Source organism: Myxocyprinus asiaticus, chromosome 2 (assembly GCF_019703515.2).
Source record: "Myxocyprinus asiaticus isolate MX2 ecotype Aquarium Trade chromosome 2, UBuf_Myxa_2, whole genome shotgun sequence".
In the NCBI taxonomy this organism is placed as follows: domain Eukaryota; kingdom Metazoa; phylum Chordata; class Actinopteri; order Cypriniformes; family Catostomidae; genus Myxocyprinus; species Myxocyprinus asiaticus.
Window position 1 is genome coordinate 33,486,354 of NC_059345.1, and position 22,788 is coordinate 33,509,141.

At 35.4% G+C, this 22,788-nt stretch overlaps 1 protein-coding gene across 1 annotated transcript in view; it reads right to left on the minus strand.

Moving 5' to 3' along the window:
• Positions 1–606: 606 nt before the first annotated feature.
• The window catches only part of LOC127416288 (integrin alpha-11-like), a 62,329-nt gene continuing 40,147 nt past the window's right edge, over positions 607–22,788 (minus strand). The window contains exons 14-30 of the mRNA XM_051655553.1: positions 21,626–21,829; positions 21,350–21,480; positions 21,090–21,256; positions 17,702–17,841; positions 17,315–17,425; positions 17,044–17,129; positions 16,761–16,965; positions 16,430–16,528; positions 10,372–10,448; positions 9,342–9,425; positions 9,158–9,248; positions 8,504–8,617; positions 8,275–8,358; positions 7,731–7,841; positions 7,009–7,104; positions 1,577–1,690; positions 607–1,342 (exon numbers count right to left, since the gene is read on the minus strand). Of these exons, the coding sequence (XP_051511513.1) occupies positions 1,265–1,342; positions 1,577–1,690; positions 7,009–7,104; positions 7,731–7,841; positions 8,275–8,358; positions 8,504–8,617; positions 9,158–9,248; positions 9,342–9,425; positions 10,372–10,448; positions 16,430–16,528; positions 16,761–16,965; positions 17,044–17,129; positions 17,315–17,425; positions 17,702–17,841; positions 21,090–21,256; positions 21,350–21,480; positions 21,626–21,829 (1,992 nt within the window). The 3' untranslated portion in view covers positions 607–1,264. The remainder of the gene's footprint in view (positions 1,343–1,576; positions 1,691–7,008; positions 7,105–7,730; positions 7,842–8,274; positions 8,359–8,503; positions 8,618–9,157; positions 9,249–9,341; positions 9,426–10,371; positions 10,449–16,429; positions 16,529–16,760; positions 16,966–17,043; positions 17,130–17,314; positions 17,426–17,701; positions 17,842–21,089; positions 21,257–21,349; positions 21,481–21,625; positions 21,830–22,788) is intronic.

The window sequence follows — 22,788 nt, forward strand, 5'->3', positions numbered from 1 at the left end:
ACAAATTATAAGTATGTTTCAAGCATTTTGAACACTGAACATCCTATTTTTACTCAATGTCATTTTTGCAGTTCTATTGATATTTTAAATGAACAAACAGCACAGATGGAATCATTGGCTTGGTTGACATACTGTACAGGAAGCATACCCTTTCAAGGCTAATTGTTGAGGTGTGAAGCTAACTTGAGGACGTGCTGCTTTATTCTGGATGCTAAAGTAGGACTGATGTCTCACTAGACATACATTATAATGCCACAGTCCTCATGAAAGCAAATTTTGAAATGTGTGTTAAAAAGATAACCTGTATATTTACAAAATTCAAGTTTGTATCCCTAAAATATAAAAAGTGCATCAATGTTTTAAAGACAAATAGTAAATTCTGTTTTTAAAAAGACAAAAAAATATTGATGTATAATATAATTATTTTAGGGTATTATATAGGAGGATATATATATATATATATATATATATATATATATATATATATATATATATATATATATATATATATATATATAAACAATGTAGTAAAGTCCACAAAAAAGTTCATTTTCTATTCAATAAATTATGACCACTGTAAAAAAAACTCCAGTGCCTAATATAACATATTATAAACACGTTTATTACATTTGTTAAGCTAAATTGTGCACTTCTTTCCCCTCTTTCTTTTACTAAGATGTCCTTTATTTTTTTTTTTTGTCAACAAAGAAGCACCAGAAAATATGGCTGTTTTAGACAGTCATATCCCTTTGAGGTTTCTCTTGTGTATTTGCAGAGTCAGACATTGGATTTAGCCAAGGTTCAGATGTGAAGACCATGTGAACAGACCACAAAGACCATGTGAAAAGAGTCTGGTGTTTCCAAAATTCTTTCCTTTCAATACATTTTCCCCTCACAAGCTTTCCTTTAGTAATTTTTGCTTTTGAAACTGTCTCTCAGAGAATGTCCTTTAAGATGCTGTGATCTTCAGGCCCTAAGAGGGTTTGGATCTGGGGTGAAAAGTGAGATGGAGACCCATATAGGGTCGGCTCAGTAAGCAGTGCAGGCATGGTGAGGGTCATTGCAGTGTTTTTCATGGTTGTACATCAGATCGTCAAGTGCACAGAGCATATCCCTCCTCTTTCTTCATTGCCACAAGTCCTACTTTTTCTCTATTTCTTCCAGTCTCTCAGTCCCCCTCTCTCTCTCTGTTTCAGAGACGTCTAATGTTGCTGTGGGTTGGTCCCTGAGAAGTAGGCCTGTCTACCCTCATAAGCAGCCTGCGCTATCGCTCTTCCATCATCTTGCCATTGGCCTCATTCTCTGCCTCCTCATGTCGTTTCTGCCTTTGGAAAAAACCCAACTAAAGGAATAAAAAAGGATAAAATGAATGCAATTCAGATCATGTATTTTTTCTGCATGCCAAAAAAAAAAAAAACGGATCAGTCAACTGATCACAAATCATGACACTGCATGTGTATTTTCATGACTGTTGGTTGTGTGTTAGTTACAATTTATTAATTAACAAAAAGGAAAACTAAGAACATTTTACACAAAAACAATGGGTGTTGTATGTGGTGTATATTAAACACATTACCTTCCAAAGTGCCAAAATAAGGAGAGAGAGAAGTAACAAGCCACCAAGTGTACTGCCTATGATAATCCAGATGGGAACACGGTAATCCTCCTCTTTCCTAATCTCAAGGATTATCTATGAAAACACACATACACACAAAAACTAAATGAAATTTGGGTCCTGATATAGGAAATATACTGCCTTATCAACAGTTTTTGGTTGTAATGGACAACATTCTGTAATGGACAATCTGTTTTTTTTTTTTCTGGTTAGTTGGAATCAGAGACTGACAAATAGCAAATTGTTGTTTGATTTCATATTTACTGATGTTTAAGGACTGGAAATTGCCACTTTATACACTAAATTAGATTTTCATCATAATGTGCAATAAGTAATCCAAAAGTAATCCAATTAGATTATCTACTGATTACAGTTTTGGTAGTTGTGTAATTTGTAATCAGTGTCAGATTACATTTCAAAAGTAATCTACCAACTCTGCTTATTATCACTGATGTCTCACAAATGTATCAGTGTGCTTCACACAAAAAAGATTTCTGGCAATAGGATTTAAAAATAAAAGATTTAAATTACATTTATTTAAAATGCTTAATTTTGTCAAAATATACATTTAGATCAGTTGATGGAAAATGACTAAGTTCAGGCACAAAACTCTACATGGCACAAGCCACTCAGCTCGCACACATGTAATACGTCAAGCCAATTGGCTCGCATGGTGTAAGCTGATAGGTCCTGTGACATGTAATCGGGTAGCTATCAACTTGCATACTTTCTCTCTTTGCCTAACATTTAAATTTGCTCAGTTTGCAAGTAAGCCGGTTTCGCTTTTAACACTGGTTTAGATGACACTGAGTGAGCATTTCAGTCAATGCAAAAAGATACGGAAGCTTGCCCATATCTCTCCCACACCTGGCTCACCGCTTGTGGGTAAAGTCTCCATTCTCAGTGCACAATCAGTTTCTGTGTTATGCAGTCAAGTTGACCATGCAAATTTATAAATGCCAGTTACAGGAAGTAAAAAAAATTGGATTCTGCATTAAATGCGTAATTTATGTATTTTTTTATGCATTAAACGTCAAATAATAATCACAGAAATTGATGTGTTAAATTTCCCAGCCCAAGTTTAAATAAATCCACACATAGCTAGGCTAAGTCACTAGTCAAATAAGCTTTGGGCTTTCCAGGTACACATTATGAGTCAGGTCTGTAGCCTTTTAAGCCATTTGGCTAAGCAAACGCAGGCAACACATAGAGATTTAGTTCATAAGCATAATACCATTTGGCCAAGCAGGCCAAGCCACACCTAGCAATCATATACTCGGTGCACTTGGCTCTTCGGAGCAGCAGTCCACGCGGTAAATCTGCTTGGTGGTGGTGGCCTTTTTTTGACATAATATTCAGTGCAGTCTGGGTGTAAATAAGGTGGCTCTAAAAAACTGCTTTTATTTAGTTACCAATCATGTCAACTGTAACTGAGTAAAATTTTGTGTTGATTCAACAAAGCAAACAAAAATTATAGCATTGCAAAAATAATTTATCCTAGTGAACAAAAATGTCTCCAGTGTCCAAATTTAGCCTCTCCAAACAAATAAAACATAATAATTGTACATAAGAACTAATTACAATTGTAAACGCTACAATAACTAAAGGTTTGCATAGCATTTATGATTTTAGGAATGAGATTCACATAAAGAGTGCCATTTAATTTGTCATTGAGTCTGTGTCATGTACTTGGCACCATCTCCTGGTGCCCATATGTAACAATCACCATAACAATAACATCACGTCTCTCTGCCCAAATATGGGTGATTTTTTTGCACTGATCTGAATCCAATCCGATTTGTTTAGCATTCCATGATGCTACATAATTTCTAATGACGTCATCTGATTCAGGAAAGCTAATGTGTTTTCAGCCATATTGCAAGATGCCAGATAGCCAGATGCTGTGTGGACTGTGCACAATGTGTTTCGTGTAAATTATCTAATGATCTATGGGGCTCATGTGCGTGGGCTCATTTGGAAGATAATCGCCTCCTCTAAGTAAAGGTATGTGATTATTTTTGTTCTGTTTATTTTTGGGAAATTATAAGTGAAAACGTGGCATAAGAGCAACACCTGTTCACATTAAACTTAAATGTCAAAGACATACTTGTTTATTACTCTCTATATTTTTATTTTGCTATATCAACATATGGCACATGTGTATTTGATCAGTTTGATGTTTTTACTGATTACAATAATATATACAGTGCAAAATTTGTCATAATTATCAAAACAGAACACTTCTGATTCGTAAATTTCAAAGCACTTGTTTAGTTTTGGTCATAATGCCTTCATGCATTGTAAAGTAGAGCTTCTAAGCTTTCAAACAATACCTATTTTGTGTTGTTCAAGAATGTAGTTATTAATATTTTCACTGAATTATTATTTTTGTATTTTATGGAATTTATATTAAGGTTAAAGAGTTACAAAACATATCCAAAATTACAACATTATTATGAACATATGTCTGTGAACTAAAGCCATTATTACTAAAGTGTTAACCTTATGAATGAAAATGTGCACGGTGTAATTTCAAATCATATAGCCGCGGTCTCGACTCTCCGTTTATTGTACGCATCTTAGAAATCTGAGCTTGTCAAAAGTAACATTAATTCAGATACTATTTCATATACAATTTCCACTTTTTGAAATGTCTATGTTAATGTTTCACATGATTCATAAGGATTCCAATGTATTTATCAACCTGAGCGCGGTGTTGAGAATTGTGATTCCTGACCTAAAGTGATGATTTCACAGCAGAGATTGTCTGTCCGTGTCTTACAGTTGACCATATTTACATCCACATCACCGATTAAGGTAATTATCTGCTTAATCCTTTATTCTGAAAAAAGTGTAAATGATCCATAGAGTGTACATCTATTCAGAATATTCCTCCACACGTGATACAAAGAAATTAATACATGCTCGTTCTTTTTCCGCTATTCTCTTCTGGAAAAACTAGAGGCTCGCTTTTGCTATTTATTCCACTGCATTTCTCTAATTCTTTGCATGTAATTTAACAAAATGATGTAATTAACATTCAAATATACGTGCACAAAATCAGCCTTGAGTGTATCTTAACTTCCTGAAAGACTTATGGGGTTTTCACTTGTTTGTAGGCTATATTGACTTATTATAATTTCTTTTAATGTTTGTATTTTTATTTAATATTCGCTTCAAAATGTGTGCTTGACATTTCACAATTGTTTGACACCTTGCACCTCCAGAATAATGTTGTTATACATGCACGGATGAAAAACTAAAACGAACATAAGCGAAAATTCTATTTCAGCAGATATTAATGTCAGAAATACATTACAGGAGAACCCACCACAGTTAACAAAATATTCAGTTAATGTAGCCTACATATTCAGCTTCATCGGGTAAAAAAAAAGGAAGAAGAAGAAAATAATAATAAAATTAAATAACAATAGCCTGATAATAATAATAAAACAATGATAATAATAATTATTATTATTATGATAGGCAAATACAAGTAATATTTTGTTTATAGAAACTTTAAATGTAATAGAGTTACATTTAAAATGGGCGTTTTATTTAGTTTTCAATCACTTCCGGTTTAAGCCCCGCCCAAATCCGGTTCTATCTGAAAAAAGATACAGATACAGATAATTTTGCCATAACAACAGATACAGATAATGGCTTTGCTGTACACCCCTAGAAGCAAGTCTCTTTTCTTGCTCTGCAGCAGCAGCAGCAGCAGCAGCAGCAGCAGCAGCAGCAGTAGCTGCAGCAGTGTAACAGATCTAGTCTACCAAGACCAATATCCTATCAATATGTCATTCCCACATTAACATACTAAATCTTTCAGAAAATTTTAATGACTGAAATAACTAAGTTCACACATGTAACTATAGTACATGGCACAAGTTGATAGGTCCTTTGACATGTAATTGGGTAGCCAATCAACTCGCATGCTCTCTCTTTAACTAACATTTAAATTTGTTTAGTTTGCATGTAAGCCGGTTTCACTGCAGTGCACTGCGAGAGTTTTCTCTGAAATCCTCTCCAGCTCCAAATGTCTAGATCTGTTACATGGGGATTGTATTTAGGTCTAACTGTACAACAGCATGTCTTGTTTTTGTCTAATTGTGCAGTAGCAGCAGCAACAGCATGTCCACATGCTAAACTTAGTAAGTCTGTGTTCCATGTATATTCCAGCAGAAGCAATCTTTGTATTTGCTCTGCAGCAGGGTGTAGCAGATCTAGTTCACCAGGACCAATATCCTATCAATATACCATACTCACATTAACAGCCTAAATCTCTCCTAGAGTAGTCACACACTTACACTGAAATACACTTGCTTTGCCATTTACCAGACTGTATTGTTTAAAACATATGAATTATGTTTAGTAAGTTTTAAAGTTCATCTCATTAAGTTTAATTAAATACTTAACATTTACTTTAATAACATATTTCCTCCATGCATGTTCAATACTAGTCGAAAGCCAAAATGATTCAAGCCATTTTTGTTAGATATTTAATGGACAATATTACATAAACTTGATATAAAAAAAATTATGAGCACAAATAACTTAAACTGAAACTGTCCATTTTTAGTTTTTATGATTTGTATGAATAATTTTATTATGAACTAGGTTTTTTTTATTCATTTAAAATGCTTCATTCACAATATGTATATTATATCAAAGATTACTCGATTCAGTTTTATGGAAATTTTTCAAACTATTGAAATGCATAAATCTTTTAAAAAAACAAGCTCGTTTTTATTTTTGTGGCCTAATAACTCGGTCCCAAGCATTCCTCTGTATATCCTGGCACTACATTGCTGTTGTAAACAAGGCAGTTCATACAGCCATGAAGAAGTCACTGTTTTGTCTGCTTCAGATGAGAGCAGATTTGCTGATATTAATATATACTGTATATTTCTGCTTGCAGAAATTACCCATAGATGGCAGCACCACACACCACATACAGCAAAATACTGAATTGTACTGCTGGTCCTTTCGGTCCTCTTGGCTCCAGGCTCTTTTACTGTGGTGAAACAACTGACAAAGTAGCTCACCAGAGCACTCACTTGTGTCTTGGAGTGAAGGCTTGAGAGATAGTACTGTATATCTGATTGTGTAAATTTAAATATCTGCTAATGTTAGTGCAAAAGACATCTATTTCATTTATATGTGTACATTTGTTCTTAATTCTTTATGATTGACTTCGCTGATGGGAGCTCTCAATTGAACAGATGAATGAAAACACAATGTGTCAATGTTTTTGTCGAGAGCGAGAGCGACATCTTGTTCTTTAAATGTCTTTACAAATTCAGTGATGGATTTATAGTTTCCTTCAATGTAATCAATGCTTCTGTAATTTGGTTTTCTGCAAATGCGGATGTATATAGAGGGTGACTCACGTGTCTGACTGGCCTCTCCTCATGCAGAAACATGGGACTGGAGGGGCTCAGCTCCACTGAGGCTGTCGTCACCAGCTCAAGGGTTTTGAACTTCAGCTGCCCATTACAAGAAAAACAGTATTCAAATTCTTTGACAGATACTTACTCTAATGGATGTTAGAATGTGGAAGAGGACAAACAATAGGGATGAGGGGATAGGGAGGTCATGGAAAAAATAAAACAGAAATATGTTCAAAGGAATACATTTAAAGCAAGTGCTTTTTTGTGTGTGTATCTGAAAGAAAGCGAGAGACAGAGGGAGTGAAAGAGTGATGAGGAATGAAAACAAAAAACAAAACTAAATACAACATCTAAACAAAGGCTGATTTTGTTGCATACAGTATGCCTACATATACCATTTGTCTTTGTTGTTTCTAATCTCTGTTCTTGTCATAGTTTGTGTTATTGTGGTTAAAATGGTTTTGGGAAATCCTACTGCTAATCAAAGCCTTCATGTTGTGTTTGCAGCATCACTTGGGCCCATTGGCAGCGATGGTTATAGTATACAGTCACCAGACATGACAAGCTTGCCATTACATGTCCATGCTACAGTTTAGATCTCTCAGTGGCTTTGGAAATGTAGTATGTTCTAAAATACTGTCTTGATATCAAGTTCTTCCAACTTTGTATTTCATTGGTTTTCAACTTCAACAGATTGTCACTTCGCTGTCATGATTACTCACAGCATGAAGTGCATCAGTGCGGAGGGATCCACCAATTTTCACACTCACGTCTCTGTAGGAAGGCAGGTTTAATGTACACTGCACTGGCACTGCCAGGGTGTTGGAATAGTTCTGTGCAGAGGAGCAAGCAACATTTTTCTTACAAATTGATTCTCTTAATGATGAAAGCCAGCTGGAGGTGGTGGGACTCTACATGCAGATTTGCTTTACAAAACTCCCCACCACAGATATATGAGAAACTTCAAAAACACAATGCATTTGAAGATGAACCAGAGTCACCAACAATATGCTTTATTTGTGAGAATGTTATCAAATGCAAGTGGGTTTATTAAGAGAGTATAAACCAACTTTTTTGCAGAGAAGTGATTTACTGTTTTGCATTAAATCAAGTTCTGTATTGTGAACACATATCTGAAGGACTATAAAAGCACAAAGCAGAGAAACAAAATAGGTCTGATGTTTGAAGTGCTAATATGAGATTTTACACACTTTTTGTATATGATAACATGCAGACACTATAAACCTATGCAGAGAGAGGTCTTACCAGTCGAGATATTCGGGAGAGATCCTCTGGAGTGGCCCGACTGTGTGCCATATGCTGAGGGGGGATACAGTGACTTCCACTTACCTGATATAAAAAAGACACAAAGCATCAATACTACAATGTGGGCATAGTACATGGGAATAATTCGGTTTAGAAACATATCTAGGAGGTCTAAATGAAATGACATGAGCATTGGGTAAATCTACAAGTACGGTCGTTGTCTCCTCACCTGGTCTATGTGGAAATCCCTGATCTGCAAGAGCTGATTGCCATTCTTTGTGACTTCAGGGATAGCAATGTACAGTTGCAAATCTTGGACAGGGAAATAACCAAGGTTCTGAATCTGTAGTGCATGGAAAGGAAACATACTGAGTTACACCATTAGGGTCATTTTGGGGCTCCTGCTTTCTTTAGATATATAGAGTGGCCCCAAAAATATTTTTGGATGCTTAAACTACATTTTAAAATGTCTGAATGTCATTACAGTAGATACAAAATATCAACCCAGGTGCCATCTACAAACAAATGATGCAGACCTTTTCTCAGAACTAACAATTTTGTTTTAGTTGTGAGTTCCTCTCAAGTTCACCAAGGTGTCCTAGCAGAGTAACCACAAGTGTAGTTCATTATATTAACTATGGATGTTCCATAAAGTTTGACCAGGTTTCCAAATACTTTTTGTCTTAATTTTGAACAATATATCTTTTGTTTCTTTTTGTGAAGAGTTTTGTTTGAAAAGTGTGTTTGTGATATATTTATTTCAAATGAATGCCACTTGGTTTGATATTTTGCTATATTATGCAAATACCTTCATACAATTGTTAGTGTGGCTAAAGTGTCCAAAATATGTTTAAGGCCACTGTATGGCTAGGTAGTTGCTCACCTGAAAGGTAAAGTTAAAAGGAGGGTTGACATCGCCTTGTTCCTCCAGAGAAAGTTCAGGTTTAAGTTCATATCGGGTTGGGTAGAAATCTCTGAGTGAATGAAAATACACAGTGCTCCTAGTTCACAAATGCAAATGCTATTGATTAGAAAGCTTTATTCGATACACATATACTTTATCTCACCTTGTGAAGAGCAGATCAGCCTCATATTTCAGTGTGTAGAAAATGTCATTAATGTTGTTGTGTAAGGCAACTTCCTCACCCTCACTTCAGAAGCATGAGAAAAGACATAAGAAACAATTTAGGCATATATGTTCACCCTGTAATTCACTGCCCTGTGACACTTGGCCATGTGTATGACAGGTTTAACAGTTTTGTAACATTCCAAACCATCAGTAATGTTTAATAACTTGATTACAATTTATTTTACAGTGTCCTACAGTGTAATTTCTCAAGTAATTACTGATTATTACTAATTAACAACATGTACTTATTATAGGTTTAGGGTTAGGGTAAGGGTTTGTTTTAGGGTTAGTTGATTGTAATTATGCATGATTGAATGTTTTTACTATAGTCAATACATAGTTTACACTGTAAAATAAAGTGATCCAAGAACTTTTAACCAAGGCCTCATTTAAATTTGAGAATGATGATTTTTTAAATAGTTTAAAAAGAATATAATTAATAAATTGTATAAATGGATAACATATAAAAAACATGTGACAACTTGCTCCAATAAATACAGTATGTGACAATTTGCCCAGACTTGACATGAAAAATGAAAAATGCCCTTGTCCTGTGAACAAGATTCAACCTTTTGATTTAAATCTACATTCATTATATCTTTCACTCTTGCCTGAATGTATGCTAGTGTAGTTTTATTATGTTCCCTTGTTTACCCAAGAGCTATAACAAAAATATGATGATTTTGGAATTACAGTTTGGAGCATAGAATCCACAAAAATCATTCTAATTTTAGATGTTTGAAACCAACATATAAAACCTCTGCTAGAAAAATCACATCGTGATAATTGCCATTCAGGTTGACATTGTGACAACTATCCCCAGTCTTCCCTGTTCATCATTAATATTGTATACATACTGTGTTTATTCTTAATTCCATTGTTTTATTACTGTCCACATCTAAACATTAAATTCCAAACAGCTCTAATATAGCACTATTGACTGGTGAATGTTGGTTGTCTGGTGCTACCTGGTAACCTCCAGAATGAGTCGTAAATGGTCCAGCAGCACTGAGTGACTGAATTCCAATTCCAAGCGAAATGTTACCTAGGAAGAAAGACAGAGAGAAATATTTAATCACAACAGATACAGCATAGTAACTGTGAGATTTACAAAAAATAACAAGTGACTGACTACTATAACATAGTCGTTTTCTTTGTATTTTCAGACCTTCAAAAACAACACAGAGTTTTAGCAGATAACTTAGAAGTAAATCCTACCATAATCTTCCCTAGGCTTGTGGCCTCAAAGCCATACAGACTAAGGGTATCATAGAACAGGACAAAAGAAACCATCTTTACACAATAACACACAGGCAGGGTATGAAATTAAATTGTTTGCTCAACAGACAAAGTGGCAGGTGAATGCCCAATTTTACGAGCCACTTTGATTTTTCACCAGCCAATTTATATATATATATATATATATATATATATATATATATATATATATATATATATATATATATATATATAGTATATACTGTATCGATTCAATGTTTTATTTTACTATATACTAATATAGTAGAAATGAAGCATACTGTATATATGATAGCATATACAGTATTACACATAATAATACCATAACATTATTACTGACATAATGGTAAATGTGCAACATACACAAAGTCTACAAAGTAGAAAAGCACAGACGAGAAAGTTCTTGTTCAAGCACCATTTCTGAGGCTGTACTGGATAATTATGACTACACAAGACAATTCACCTGAAATCCAAATGTCGCTGCATGCCCCTTGCTTTGAACAATAATGTATACCGCAACAAATATTTGGAATTATAATGTAAAAAAACTGTGAACCTGCAGTGTTGCATTCACAATGTATGTAAAACACTAACTGCTCTGTGGAAATAAAGCTAAACACAGAGCACCTCCTGAAGTGGTTGGAGATCAATTTCAGCATTCACATACAGTATACAACACTATTTCTTGCGGACTGTTTCCACCTGACTGACAGAGAAGAAAGAGTGAAATCTCTACCAGAGCACCACTGAACCTCTGAAAACACAGCAAATCAGACACATGCACAGACATCTTTTCTTTCGTCTGTTCTTCAAAATATAATCAGGTGTGTTTGTCTGAGTCTTTGTGTCTAAAGGCATTTCTACCCTGCACACAGGTATAAAACTTGTTGAGACACACAGGCACATGCACACAAACTCAGAAGTGAGCTACACAACCATTACATCTCAAAACTAATCCTGCATGCATTCCCAAAGAAAAATGTGTCATTTTGCAGGACAAACATCCTTTCTGGATTCAAAAGAATCACTCAAACAGACCAGGAGCTCATGAAGTCTACCCCCAGCCACGTTCTGCAGACTAATAACATCCTACAGGTGGGAAAGAAGGGGCCCCTGATCCTGGCACTCCATGTTGCAGGCTACCCTCAGAGCAGTCTAACCACCTAATGAGGTATGCACTTCCATATACTGTATATATCACTCAATAGTGACAATAAAACAGAAAAAGATTACATAATGTGCTCTAAATGCATGGGCGCCAGAACTGGGGGTACTTTTAGCCCACACCTCAAATTAACTTCAGCTGCCATGAAAATTTGCACTTCTGACACTCTTCTTAGTGTAAATATTGCCTGAACAGAAATGAAAAGCCGTTTGAAATCAGTACTTTCCCCACTGTTGACAGACAATAATGAACACAATAATGACTTACTCTAGTAATCAATGAGCCAGACTTCAGCTAAATCAAACAGGATCACACTAATCTCACCCAGGGTAACTAAAAAATAAACCCATGTCATAACATAAAATGACATAATTAACATTAAACGTAACTTAAAACATAACTATAACCCCAAATTACTTTTAAATGTTAATTAATAACACCACCAAACAGTACTTAAAACCTGCACAGATGTACCTCATTAATTATGCAATGACAACAGCCAATAATAATTGCTCAAGCATATACAACAACAGAAGTTACAGTATATTCCTGGTAAGGACTATAATTCGATGTAGTTTTTGCACCTAATATTCATTTAAATAAGTAAACCCCCCGGCATCGTTCCGGCAATGGTGTCTAAATGTAAGCATGAGCATAGATCTTGGGATTCATTCTATCAGGCATCTCATACAATACAATACAGCCTCTGCTTTATAAGCCCACTCAGCTGTCTCTCATTGTTAGCATACTTCCGTTGTTTTCACCCCCTTCCACCCCATCACCACAAGTTTAGGTCCCATCCTGGGCAGGGGTAAGCTCTGCTTCTCTGCCTTCATTGCTTCCAGCAGGATCTGATGGTTCAAGCAAGTATCTGAGTGCTGAACTGTTGAACAAGGCTTATGCCCAAAGATTCTTAATTTTCTCAAAGCAAGGATAATCTCTCTACATTCATATTACCGGTATTTAAATCAAAGCTAAAAACCTATCTTTTCAATCAGGCATATAATCAATCTAGAGTCTGTCTTGGGCAGTGTGAGCTAAAATATGTGCTTATGATGTCCTTTTCTTGCGTTGTGGTTGTACAGCATAAGTTTTGACATGTGTGATGTATTTTGTGATGTCTTTTCCTTGTGGTTGTCCAGCACAGTGGTTCAGCTTTGTTGTTTTTATTGTTGGTTCTCTCCTCCTGTGTTCTTTTTCTTTAAATCTACTTTCTCCCCTTCTCAGCCTGTTCTGAGCTAAACCAGGCCCATAAAATCTCACTCTGTGGCCACAAACATGGCTTCAATGACCCCTAAAACTCCAATAAATTAATCAGGACACCGTGAGAAGCTGGTGACCCATTTCCTATTGAAGCAGTACCCTCGAACAGGAAACTCAGAGCAGTGTGATTGGTGGGCTTTGTTCCTTAAGTATGAAGCAACTGCATGGCAGCTGTATTTTTGCATTCAATTTAAATTTTTTCATCCTCTAAAGAGGCTTTAAGGACACTATGCAAATCACTCTGTGACTTCAGGGTACTGGTGACCTTGTGAGGATGTTTTTGCACTGTGGAACATTGCAGACTTAAAAAATGAGGTATTTCTGTGGCAGATCCTGACATTTCTGCAGATGGGTAATGTGAGGAAGTCTATGGGGGTTTTGACTGTGTGGTCTATGTTTGTGTAAGCAAGGCTCTCTTGCACAGACAAGGAGTGCTGACCCTGGCTTAACCTTAAGTCTAGAGTTGCTGTACATGGCAATAAAACATCTTTTTATTAGGATTAATATGCTACAACCACAGACCATATGTAAGCTGTTAAATAATATGTAGTCTGTGGTGAAACAGTCAGAAAATTTAACAGCACATACAGTGTATGACTGGAGTACCTAAAATGCTAAAATCATGCAACATGACCATTACATTTGACATGGCTCAGTTTCCTGAGAATCTCACAAACCAGAATTTATTAAGCCATATACCTAACAAACATGTTTATCATCTGAACTCCAAAATGTTAATAACTCAGTACTAAGAATTAAGAAATAAAAAGCGAACAGATTCAATCTATACACATTGTTAAACTAGAGACTAGTGAAACTAAACGCTAATTCATCACATAACTTTTTCTGGAGTACAATAGCACAGTTATATTAACTTCCCTGAAGAGCTGTGTTTCTCAGGTTACGTCCACACTAATATGTTTTCAGTTGAAAACGCATTGATATTGCTACATTAATGCCTCTCATCCTCTTAGACTTAAAAAAAAATGCTCTCAAGTACTGCATACTTTGGAAAACAATGATGCTGGGAAACAGTGTTTAACCCGAAAACGTATTAGTGTGGACATGGCCTAAGAAAACTGAAAGGGTGTCTGGAAGATCTCCAGAGCAGTGATTCAAACCAAGGGTATGTGTACATAAGCCGGTTCCAGGGGTACATGAAAATAATTGGATTTTGCTTAAAAGACAAATAATAGGGATTAAGGCTGGTTAAAAAGAGACTATTAATTGCAACCTTCATTTATCCTAATATTGATTCTTAAAATCCCAAGATCATCTTTCAGCATTAATATCCTTTCACTGCTTGTTGACTTACTGCGTGTTGAGAGTAAAAGTTTGTTTTGACTTGTTCCGTGTAATGTGAGTCCAAAGAGAACCCGAGATCCATTTGTCATTGATAATGTCTCTTTAATACCCTTTTTTGTTCTTTACAGTCAGTTGCTGATCAAAAACAACAGAAAAGAAACATTTTATTCAAAAATTAAGCTGTGTGACTCCACTCTCATTAATATGTGCTCAAGAGATGCTTGCTGAATTGCCATATACTTAAAAAGACAGTACCGTTTTACTACTTGTTCAACAATGTAAATACTTGTAAAAAGTACAAATTATGCATGTAAACAACAAACATGTAACTACATAATTTATTTTAGTTTACACTTGCAAACTGTAGTCTGGATTTTTTATGGTGGTTTTGAAGCAGTGGCTTCTTCCTTGCTGAGCAGCCTTTCAGGTTTTATTGATATAGGACTTGTTTTACTGTGGATATAGATACTTGTCTATCTGTTTCCTCCAGCATCTTCACAAGGTCCTTTGCTGTTGTTCTGGGATTGATTTGCACTTTTTGCACCAAACTACGTTCATCTCTAGGAGACAGAATGCGTCTCCTTCCTGAGCGGTATGATGGCTGCGTGGTCCCATGGTGTTTATACTTGCATAGTATTGTTTGTACAGATGAACGTGGTACCTTCAGGTGTGTGAAAATTGCTCCCAAGGATGAACCAGACTTGTGGAGGTCCAAAATCTTGGCTGATTTCTTTTTATTTTTCCCATGATGTCAAGCAAAGAGTCACTGAGTTTGAAGGTAGGCCTTAAAATGCGTCCAAAGGTACGCCTCCAATTCAGTACACCTCCTTACAGAAGCTAATTGGCTAATTGTCTAAAGGCTTGACATCATTTTCTGGAATTTTCCAAGCTGCTTAAAGGCACAGTTAACTTAGTGTATATAAACTTCTGACCCACTGGAACTGTGATATAGTCAATTAAAAGTGAAACAATCTGTTTGTAAACAATTGTTGTGTCATGCACAAAGTAGATGTCCTAAACGACTTGCCAAATCTATAGTTTGCTATTATTACATCTGTGGAATGGTTAAAAAAATGAGTTTTAATGACTTCAACCTAAGTGTATGTAAACTTCTCACTATACATATATATATATATATATATATATATATATATATATATATATATATATATATATATATATATATGCAGTACTGGCGGCCAAAAGTTTGGAATAATGTACAGATTTTGCTGTTTCGGAAGGAAATTGGTACTTTAATTTAATTCAACTTTAAAGTTGCATTCAACTGATCACAAAGTATAGTCAGAACATTACTGATGTACAAAACAGCACCATCACTATTTGAAAAAATTCATTTTTGATCAAATCTAGACAGGCCCCATTTCCAGCAGCCATCACTCCAATGCCTTATCCTTGAGTAATCATGCTAAACTGCTAATTTGGTACAAGAAAATCTCTTGCCATTATATAAAACACAGTTGAAAGCTATTTGTTTCGTTCAATGAAGCTTAACATTGTCTTTGTGTTTGTTTTTGAGTTGCCACAGTATGCAATAGACTGGCATGTCTTTAGGTCAATATTAGATTAAAAATGGCAAAAAAAAAAAAAAAGAGAGTGTGTGTATGTATGTATGTATGTATGTATATATATATATATATATATATATATATATATATATATATATATATATATATATATATTAATATTAATATTGTATTTATATTTTTTAAAAGTTAAAATGTGACAACAAAATAAAAACATCACAAATAAAATTTGTAAAACTGTATATTTCTTTATGTACCAAGTTAGAAGATCCAAATAACTCAGAATCAAATCGAAATTGCATTTGGTACACATCTTTAGTTTTGTGTGGAAAAAGGGGTACTTGAGCCTTAATGATGGTGTTTTGGGGTTACTTAAAGACAAAAAAGTTAGGGAAACACTGCTCTAGGGAGTTCCACCAGTGTGACTTCTGAGGAACCCCAAATGGTGCCTTCAGAATATTTTTATTTTAACAATGTACAACAGCAACTCACCTGTGTCTTTGCTCTCATAAAAGGTGCACTGATGTTGCAAGATTTCTCATATTTTTGCCTGTTCTCACCACGGCAGTCTATATGTATATCAGAGTTATCCTAAAGAGAAAAAGTCAGAGAGTACAACCTGCTTTAACTTACAGTAAAAAAAATATATATATTACAAATGCTTTATCTAAGAGGTCATTGGTATCAATCAAGTACCAATCAATAGCTTTTGATCAATCAATCAATCAATCAATCAACCAAAAGTAGATAACAAAATAACACTTTAGCATAATATGTTTCAGGTACCAAACAACTAAAAAAAGGTATTAGAGTGATACTGTACCTTTACTATAAGGCTGGAGAAGCGTAGGTTTGAAGTATAAGAGATGTTTAGTTTGGCTCCATAAGCATTCTCTCCTCTGTTTTCTAGATGCACATCAACTACCATCCTTCTTCTGGATCCCTCCATAATGCGCTCAGAAGGTTCTGCTAAAGTCTGACTCCGACATAACACACTACCCGCACGAAATGCCTGTGCACAGAACTGCCTGTGGAACATCAGAGAGGGCATAAATGTGTGTACATGATTAAGTGTGTGTATGTGTTTTATCTCCATGGGATCTTACTTGTGATTCATTAGATCCGTCTGAGATTGTAACACCAAGTCTGGGACACAATGGTCATCTTCGTCACATCCATTCCAGAAGGGAAGCTAAAGAAAACCAAGAAAAACTTATGACCTTTATACTTTTATAATAAACATAAAATCAAAGTTTCATGACTATTTGAAAGTTCAAAATTGTGCATTATGCATTGCATAATGTAATAATGCTTGCTATTGCTATTATACAATATTGGTGTAAAAGACAAAGCTTTCCTTGAGGTACAGACACTCACCTGTGTTTTTACAGCAGTTGGCCAGCTGTCATCCAGAGTTGGTCCTTTGTCTTGGTCCAGTAGGCCTGTCTCTACAGTGAATATGATGGGTCTGGCATAATCTGTAGTCTCCTGCATAAACATTACAATATCATAAAATCTCCCAAACCAAAGTACTGGAAGTAAACAGGAAGAATACAATCTTGTGCTTGTAATACTAGAAAGTGACCTTAATAAATTAGAAATGCTGGTATCGCAATGGAAAATGTGAATGTCGATGTAAAGCCTGTTAATGTTATAGCAGACTGTGATTTCTGCTATTACATCACTGAATTGAACTTCAGTGATTTGAAATGGTGCAAAATGCACTCTGATTATAATTTGATGACCTGAGATGTGAGAGCTTACCATGACGTGGAAGTAGATGTGGTCACATGTCTCCTCTCCAGGAAGCAGTGTGAGATTCTGTGGCTGTTGCCGATCTGGGTCATCAAACACAGCTCGAGGGTTAAAGCGCTTCTCCTCAATGAACGCACTGTATCTGAGAGCTGACAAAATTTGAGGGAATACATTCTTAGTTCACACGAATACACAGTTATATATTTACTTTAATTTTCATAGTTATTTGCAATGCCATCAATAGAAGTTAACACGCCATGATTAGTGTTAGATAAACTGCTATATTTGCTTTGGAATGTTATGAAACAATACTGAAGGCATCAGTTTGCTATATCACTACATGAAAAAGACAGCATCAGCTTATTTATGGTCATAATTGGACTGTACCATGTGCAGACTACAGAGAGATTAAGGAGCAACAAGAGGTAAAGTTGATGATGCTCAGGAGATCTGAGGGCAAGTTGGGAGTTTTGGAGTCTTAACCAAAGACTTAAATCTAATCGTAGGACAAAGACAAGAGGCACATGATCTGAATGACATGAGGACATTCAGCTAATTAAGATCAAAAACATATTTACACTGAAAAACATAAACCTTTAAACCTAAAAAGGTTTAAACCTTGTTCATGGGCAGAGAAAAACCTATTAACTTCTACTGTACCTAACATTATCAGATATTTTTTTCAAATCTCTCTTTCTCTCTTCAATAAATTTGGAAAATGTTCACCAACAAATGACACACTTCAAAGAATACCCATAGTCTTCAAAGAATAGTCTTTAACATATTCATAACCCTCCTCAGTACATGCGAGAACTTGACATTAGGCAAGAAAATGATAAAAAGATGTACCTCAAAGTTGTTTACTGTCCCACAAGTCCTCCAAGTTTTTTACTGTCCCCCATGTCCCCAGATAACCATAAAGATGAAGATGTGTCATTTCTCTGCAACCATTACCTTTGTTTCACATCCATGACATTTGTGATGGAGATACTCTGGGGTTGTGAAGGTTAACTCAAAACAGTTGTGCTGCTCTCTGGTTCCACTCTAGCAACCTGACCATCCAGTGTTCATGTCTTTCAAAACAAATCTAAGATCACAAAGCCTTGTCAAACTGCAGATGGTCTATACATACTCAGTACAACACTAACTAGACCTTCCTGTGGGATTGAGGAGGTTAACGGTAAAGCAGTTTGTTAAAGGAATATTCCAGGTTCGATACAAGTTAAGCTAACTCGACAGCATTCGTTGCATAATATTGATCATCCAAAAAATTTATTTCGACTTGTCCCTCCTTTTCTTTAAAAAAAGCAAAAATCTTGGTTTCAGTGAGGCACTTACAATGGAAGTGAATGGGGCCAATCTGTAAATGTTAAAATAATCACTGTTTCAAAAGTATAGCCACCAGACATCAACAATGTGTGTGTTAACATGACTTCAGTGTGATAAAATCACTTACTAACCTTTTCTGTGTAAAGGTATATTCAATTTTACAACTTTGTTGCCATGACGACATAATGCCGTAAACCCTACAACCCTAAAACACTGGCAAAAATAATTATTCAAACAACTTTACAGCTCAAATAATACACAAGTTTTAACAGAAGAATTAATGTAAGTGCTTTTTTAAATTATAAGCTTCAAATATTTGCCTTTAAACCCTCCAAAAATTGGCCCCATTCACTTTCATTGTGTGTCTCACTGTGACCTCGTTTTTTTTTTTTTTTTTTAAAGAAAAGGGGGGACGAGTCGAAATTTTTGTGGTAATCAACTTTATGTCACAAATGTTGTCGATTGAGCTTAATTTGTATTGAACCCGGAATATTCCTTTAACCCTCTGCTACACTTCATTGCTTCTACTTAGCAGCCAGCAGTGTTATGGCGCAACAATTTGACACAACACCTTCTTGCTTCACAAAGAAGTATGTTCAAGACTGATAAAACTTCATAAAAAAAAAACATTATAAAAATAAAAAGAACTACAACACAAAGCATTCACATCTGTAATTTTACTACAACCAATTAGGATCTAGTCAGACACTATCATTTTAAGAGTTTAAGCATCTTTGTCTTTCTAACAGAATATTACACATGTAAAAGTACTTATATACCAACTGCACATAAAGTGTTCATTGTGAAGAAGAGTAGTATAATAAATATTTTATACCGGATATTATTTCAGCTAGAGATAAAATGTGTCTATTGTACTTTTACATTTCCACAGCTAGGTCAGAAAGTTATTTTCCTCTCCCAAGACTAATCCTGAATCAACATAAGCAAGAAAAAAAGGATCAAGACATCACTGTGTGGAACAATTCTTCACTACTGACAATATTCTTTTCATGTCAATACGTGGCAAGCTTAGCAGGAAAACCTTAATTGAACTAGCCTGTGAATATGCAGCTGGTTTATGGTAGAAAAAACTCTCCAGCTGTCCACTGTTTAGCTGTAGTCTGCTTTAATTGTACTGTAACTGAGAGATATTCAAGCGAACTTGGAAGAGAAAACTGCTGCATTCAAAGTTTCTCCATAAATGCCTGTTTTCCAAAGACATTTTCAGTATAAAGTGTGTTTGGGTGAAAGATAAGTGTAATGTCTTTAATATTTTCCAACCACTACTGTGAACAAAGAACTGCTGCAATCCAACAGAACAACAAAAGATTCACTGCACAAACACTACAATGAGGTTATGTAAATGGGAAATTAGCACCAAGTTCATAAATTAGCAAAAAATTACAAAGACATGAAATGTTATGGTACCTTAGGATCTGTAATTTAAATCTCTAATTTCTGTGGCAGAAAAAGACATGACAGTATACTTCACTGTAATAGGAGTTCACAAACGTTTTTGACAGCTGTACCACTATGAACTAAATTATTTACTTACAGTACCCTCTGTTATTTAAGTAATGTTAACCTTTCAAAAAATAACACATTTTACAACTTTTACATCTTTCCATGTTAACTTGTTAACTTTCTGTTATTTTTCTTATTCTTCTTGTATTAATTAAAGTTGATGTGTGTCATTTTTTATGTTAAAATACTTCTTAATCTCCTGTGCCAGCCTAATATGCAGAGACAACTATACAGTGAGTAAGAATGTTATTTCAACCGATGGCAGACAATGGTGTATTCGAAAAACTGTTTAAAAATAAAAAGTTTCTTTTTGCAATTCTGTTTGGTGACACTTGTGTCGCAGAATTTGCACACTTCAGATTTAATTAACCTTTTTAACTTTATATTTTATTTTACATATTTCTACCACAATCTAATGACATTTATGCAGTTCCCTCCTCTTGGGATTCATGAACCCCCATTTGGAAACCCTGCTGAAACCTATTGGCAGTAGTATTTGAAATATTTTCTATAAAACTTATTTACTGTGACTTTGACAACTGACCTATTTCCTGTGAGGCTCTGATAGGAGTCCGGGCTGTGACATTGAGACATACAATAGCTGACATGCAAGTCACATCCTTCCCTCCTCTCCGACAGTCTTTATTGAATATATTGATCTTGCTGGGCTCAAATCGGACAGTGGCGTGGATGCGGACAACACTTCGAGACCTGCAGCACAACAAAAAAGGTACATTATAGGCATTAAAAGACAAACTAATAGTGAAAAGAACAAGAACCTAAGATATTGAGCTTTTGACCCACCAAAGAAGAACTGCTGCCCCAAGGGAGCCCACGGCCAGATCCACCAGGCCATCTCCATTCATATCCATTTTCCCATGGATACTGCGACCAAAGTACTGCAGACCAGGGGCTAGCTGAATTGCACCAATCCTCTGAGATAGAGAGGACAGAAAAAGAGATCCTTATCCTCTGTCAATATCTATTGTCATATTTAACTATTCAAAGCAAACACACCCACATTAATTAACAAGAAAGCACCTATAAAGAATGCCAAGCTGGATGTTTATTCTGTGTTACCTGTTTGTATTTCTTCAGTACTCTATTGCGTTGGCTGTGGTAGATATAAATGGCCCCTTTGTGGTCATCCTCTAGTGGAGCTCCCACCACCACATCATTAAATGTATCCCCATTAATATCAGGCACGGGGGCCAATGCTGAGCCAAAACGGGCATTCTGACCTTGATCTAAGGTCTCCAGCGAGCCCTCCAGTATGAAACGTGGCTGATGGGAAAACAAATGTAAAGGGCTGCCATGAGGTAAACATAACACTGTGGAAGTATGGAGTTGCAGCATGATGTAATCAAAGCTCCATAAAAGTTGATGGTACTGTTTGTACATCACAAATGCACACCGCAACAATGTGTAGACATCTTGTTCTTAATGAAGGCACCTGACCCCACAACATCTCTGAAAATGCAGTACAGTGAGTACTGTATCTTGGCTCTGACTGCATGCTTTGTGCTGCACTCTGTTTGTTTATGTGGGAAACTAACCCATAATTCAATACTGTTCTATTGCTTTTGCTTAAAATTGAGGTCTTACAGTAAATGACTAGTACATAAACAAATATAAGAATCAGAGCATTTTTATTAAGAATAGGAGCATTTTAAGTAACATACCAACAAAAAAATTTAATATTCTGAAAAGGTTATGAGGAATGTATGGGGAACATTGCTGCCTTTATCCAAAAATGTATGTTTTTTAGAGCAAGGTTTGTTATTCTTATTGCTTCTAAATTGCTTTCAATAGGCTTAAAACAAAAACAAAAATAAATAAATAAATTCTACATACAGCCCAGATAGCAACTGCAGCACTGCTGTAGTATGATTTTGAAAATTTTAAAAGCATCACAAAACACTTGCAACATGCAAATATATTCCACAGGGAAGGACTTAAATAGTTATAGGCATAAACATTTACCATTACAGTGAGCAAATTCATTCTAAACCAAACCCAATGTCAAATGCAAAAATTGTTCCTGTATTATCACTTAAGCAGAAATAATCTATATTGAAGGTGAGGTCAGAGAGAAGGCATTTATGCCTTTGAAAACAATTAGACTCGAATGGATGGAAAGTTTGAGGGAAAGGTGTAATTTCTCAAAGCAAGACGATTCATGTCTGCCAAGTATTTGGGAGAGTAATTAGCCATGAACATCACCATCATCCTAAATTTCATCT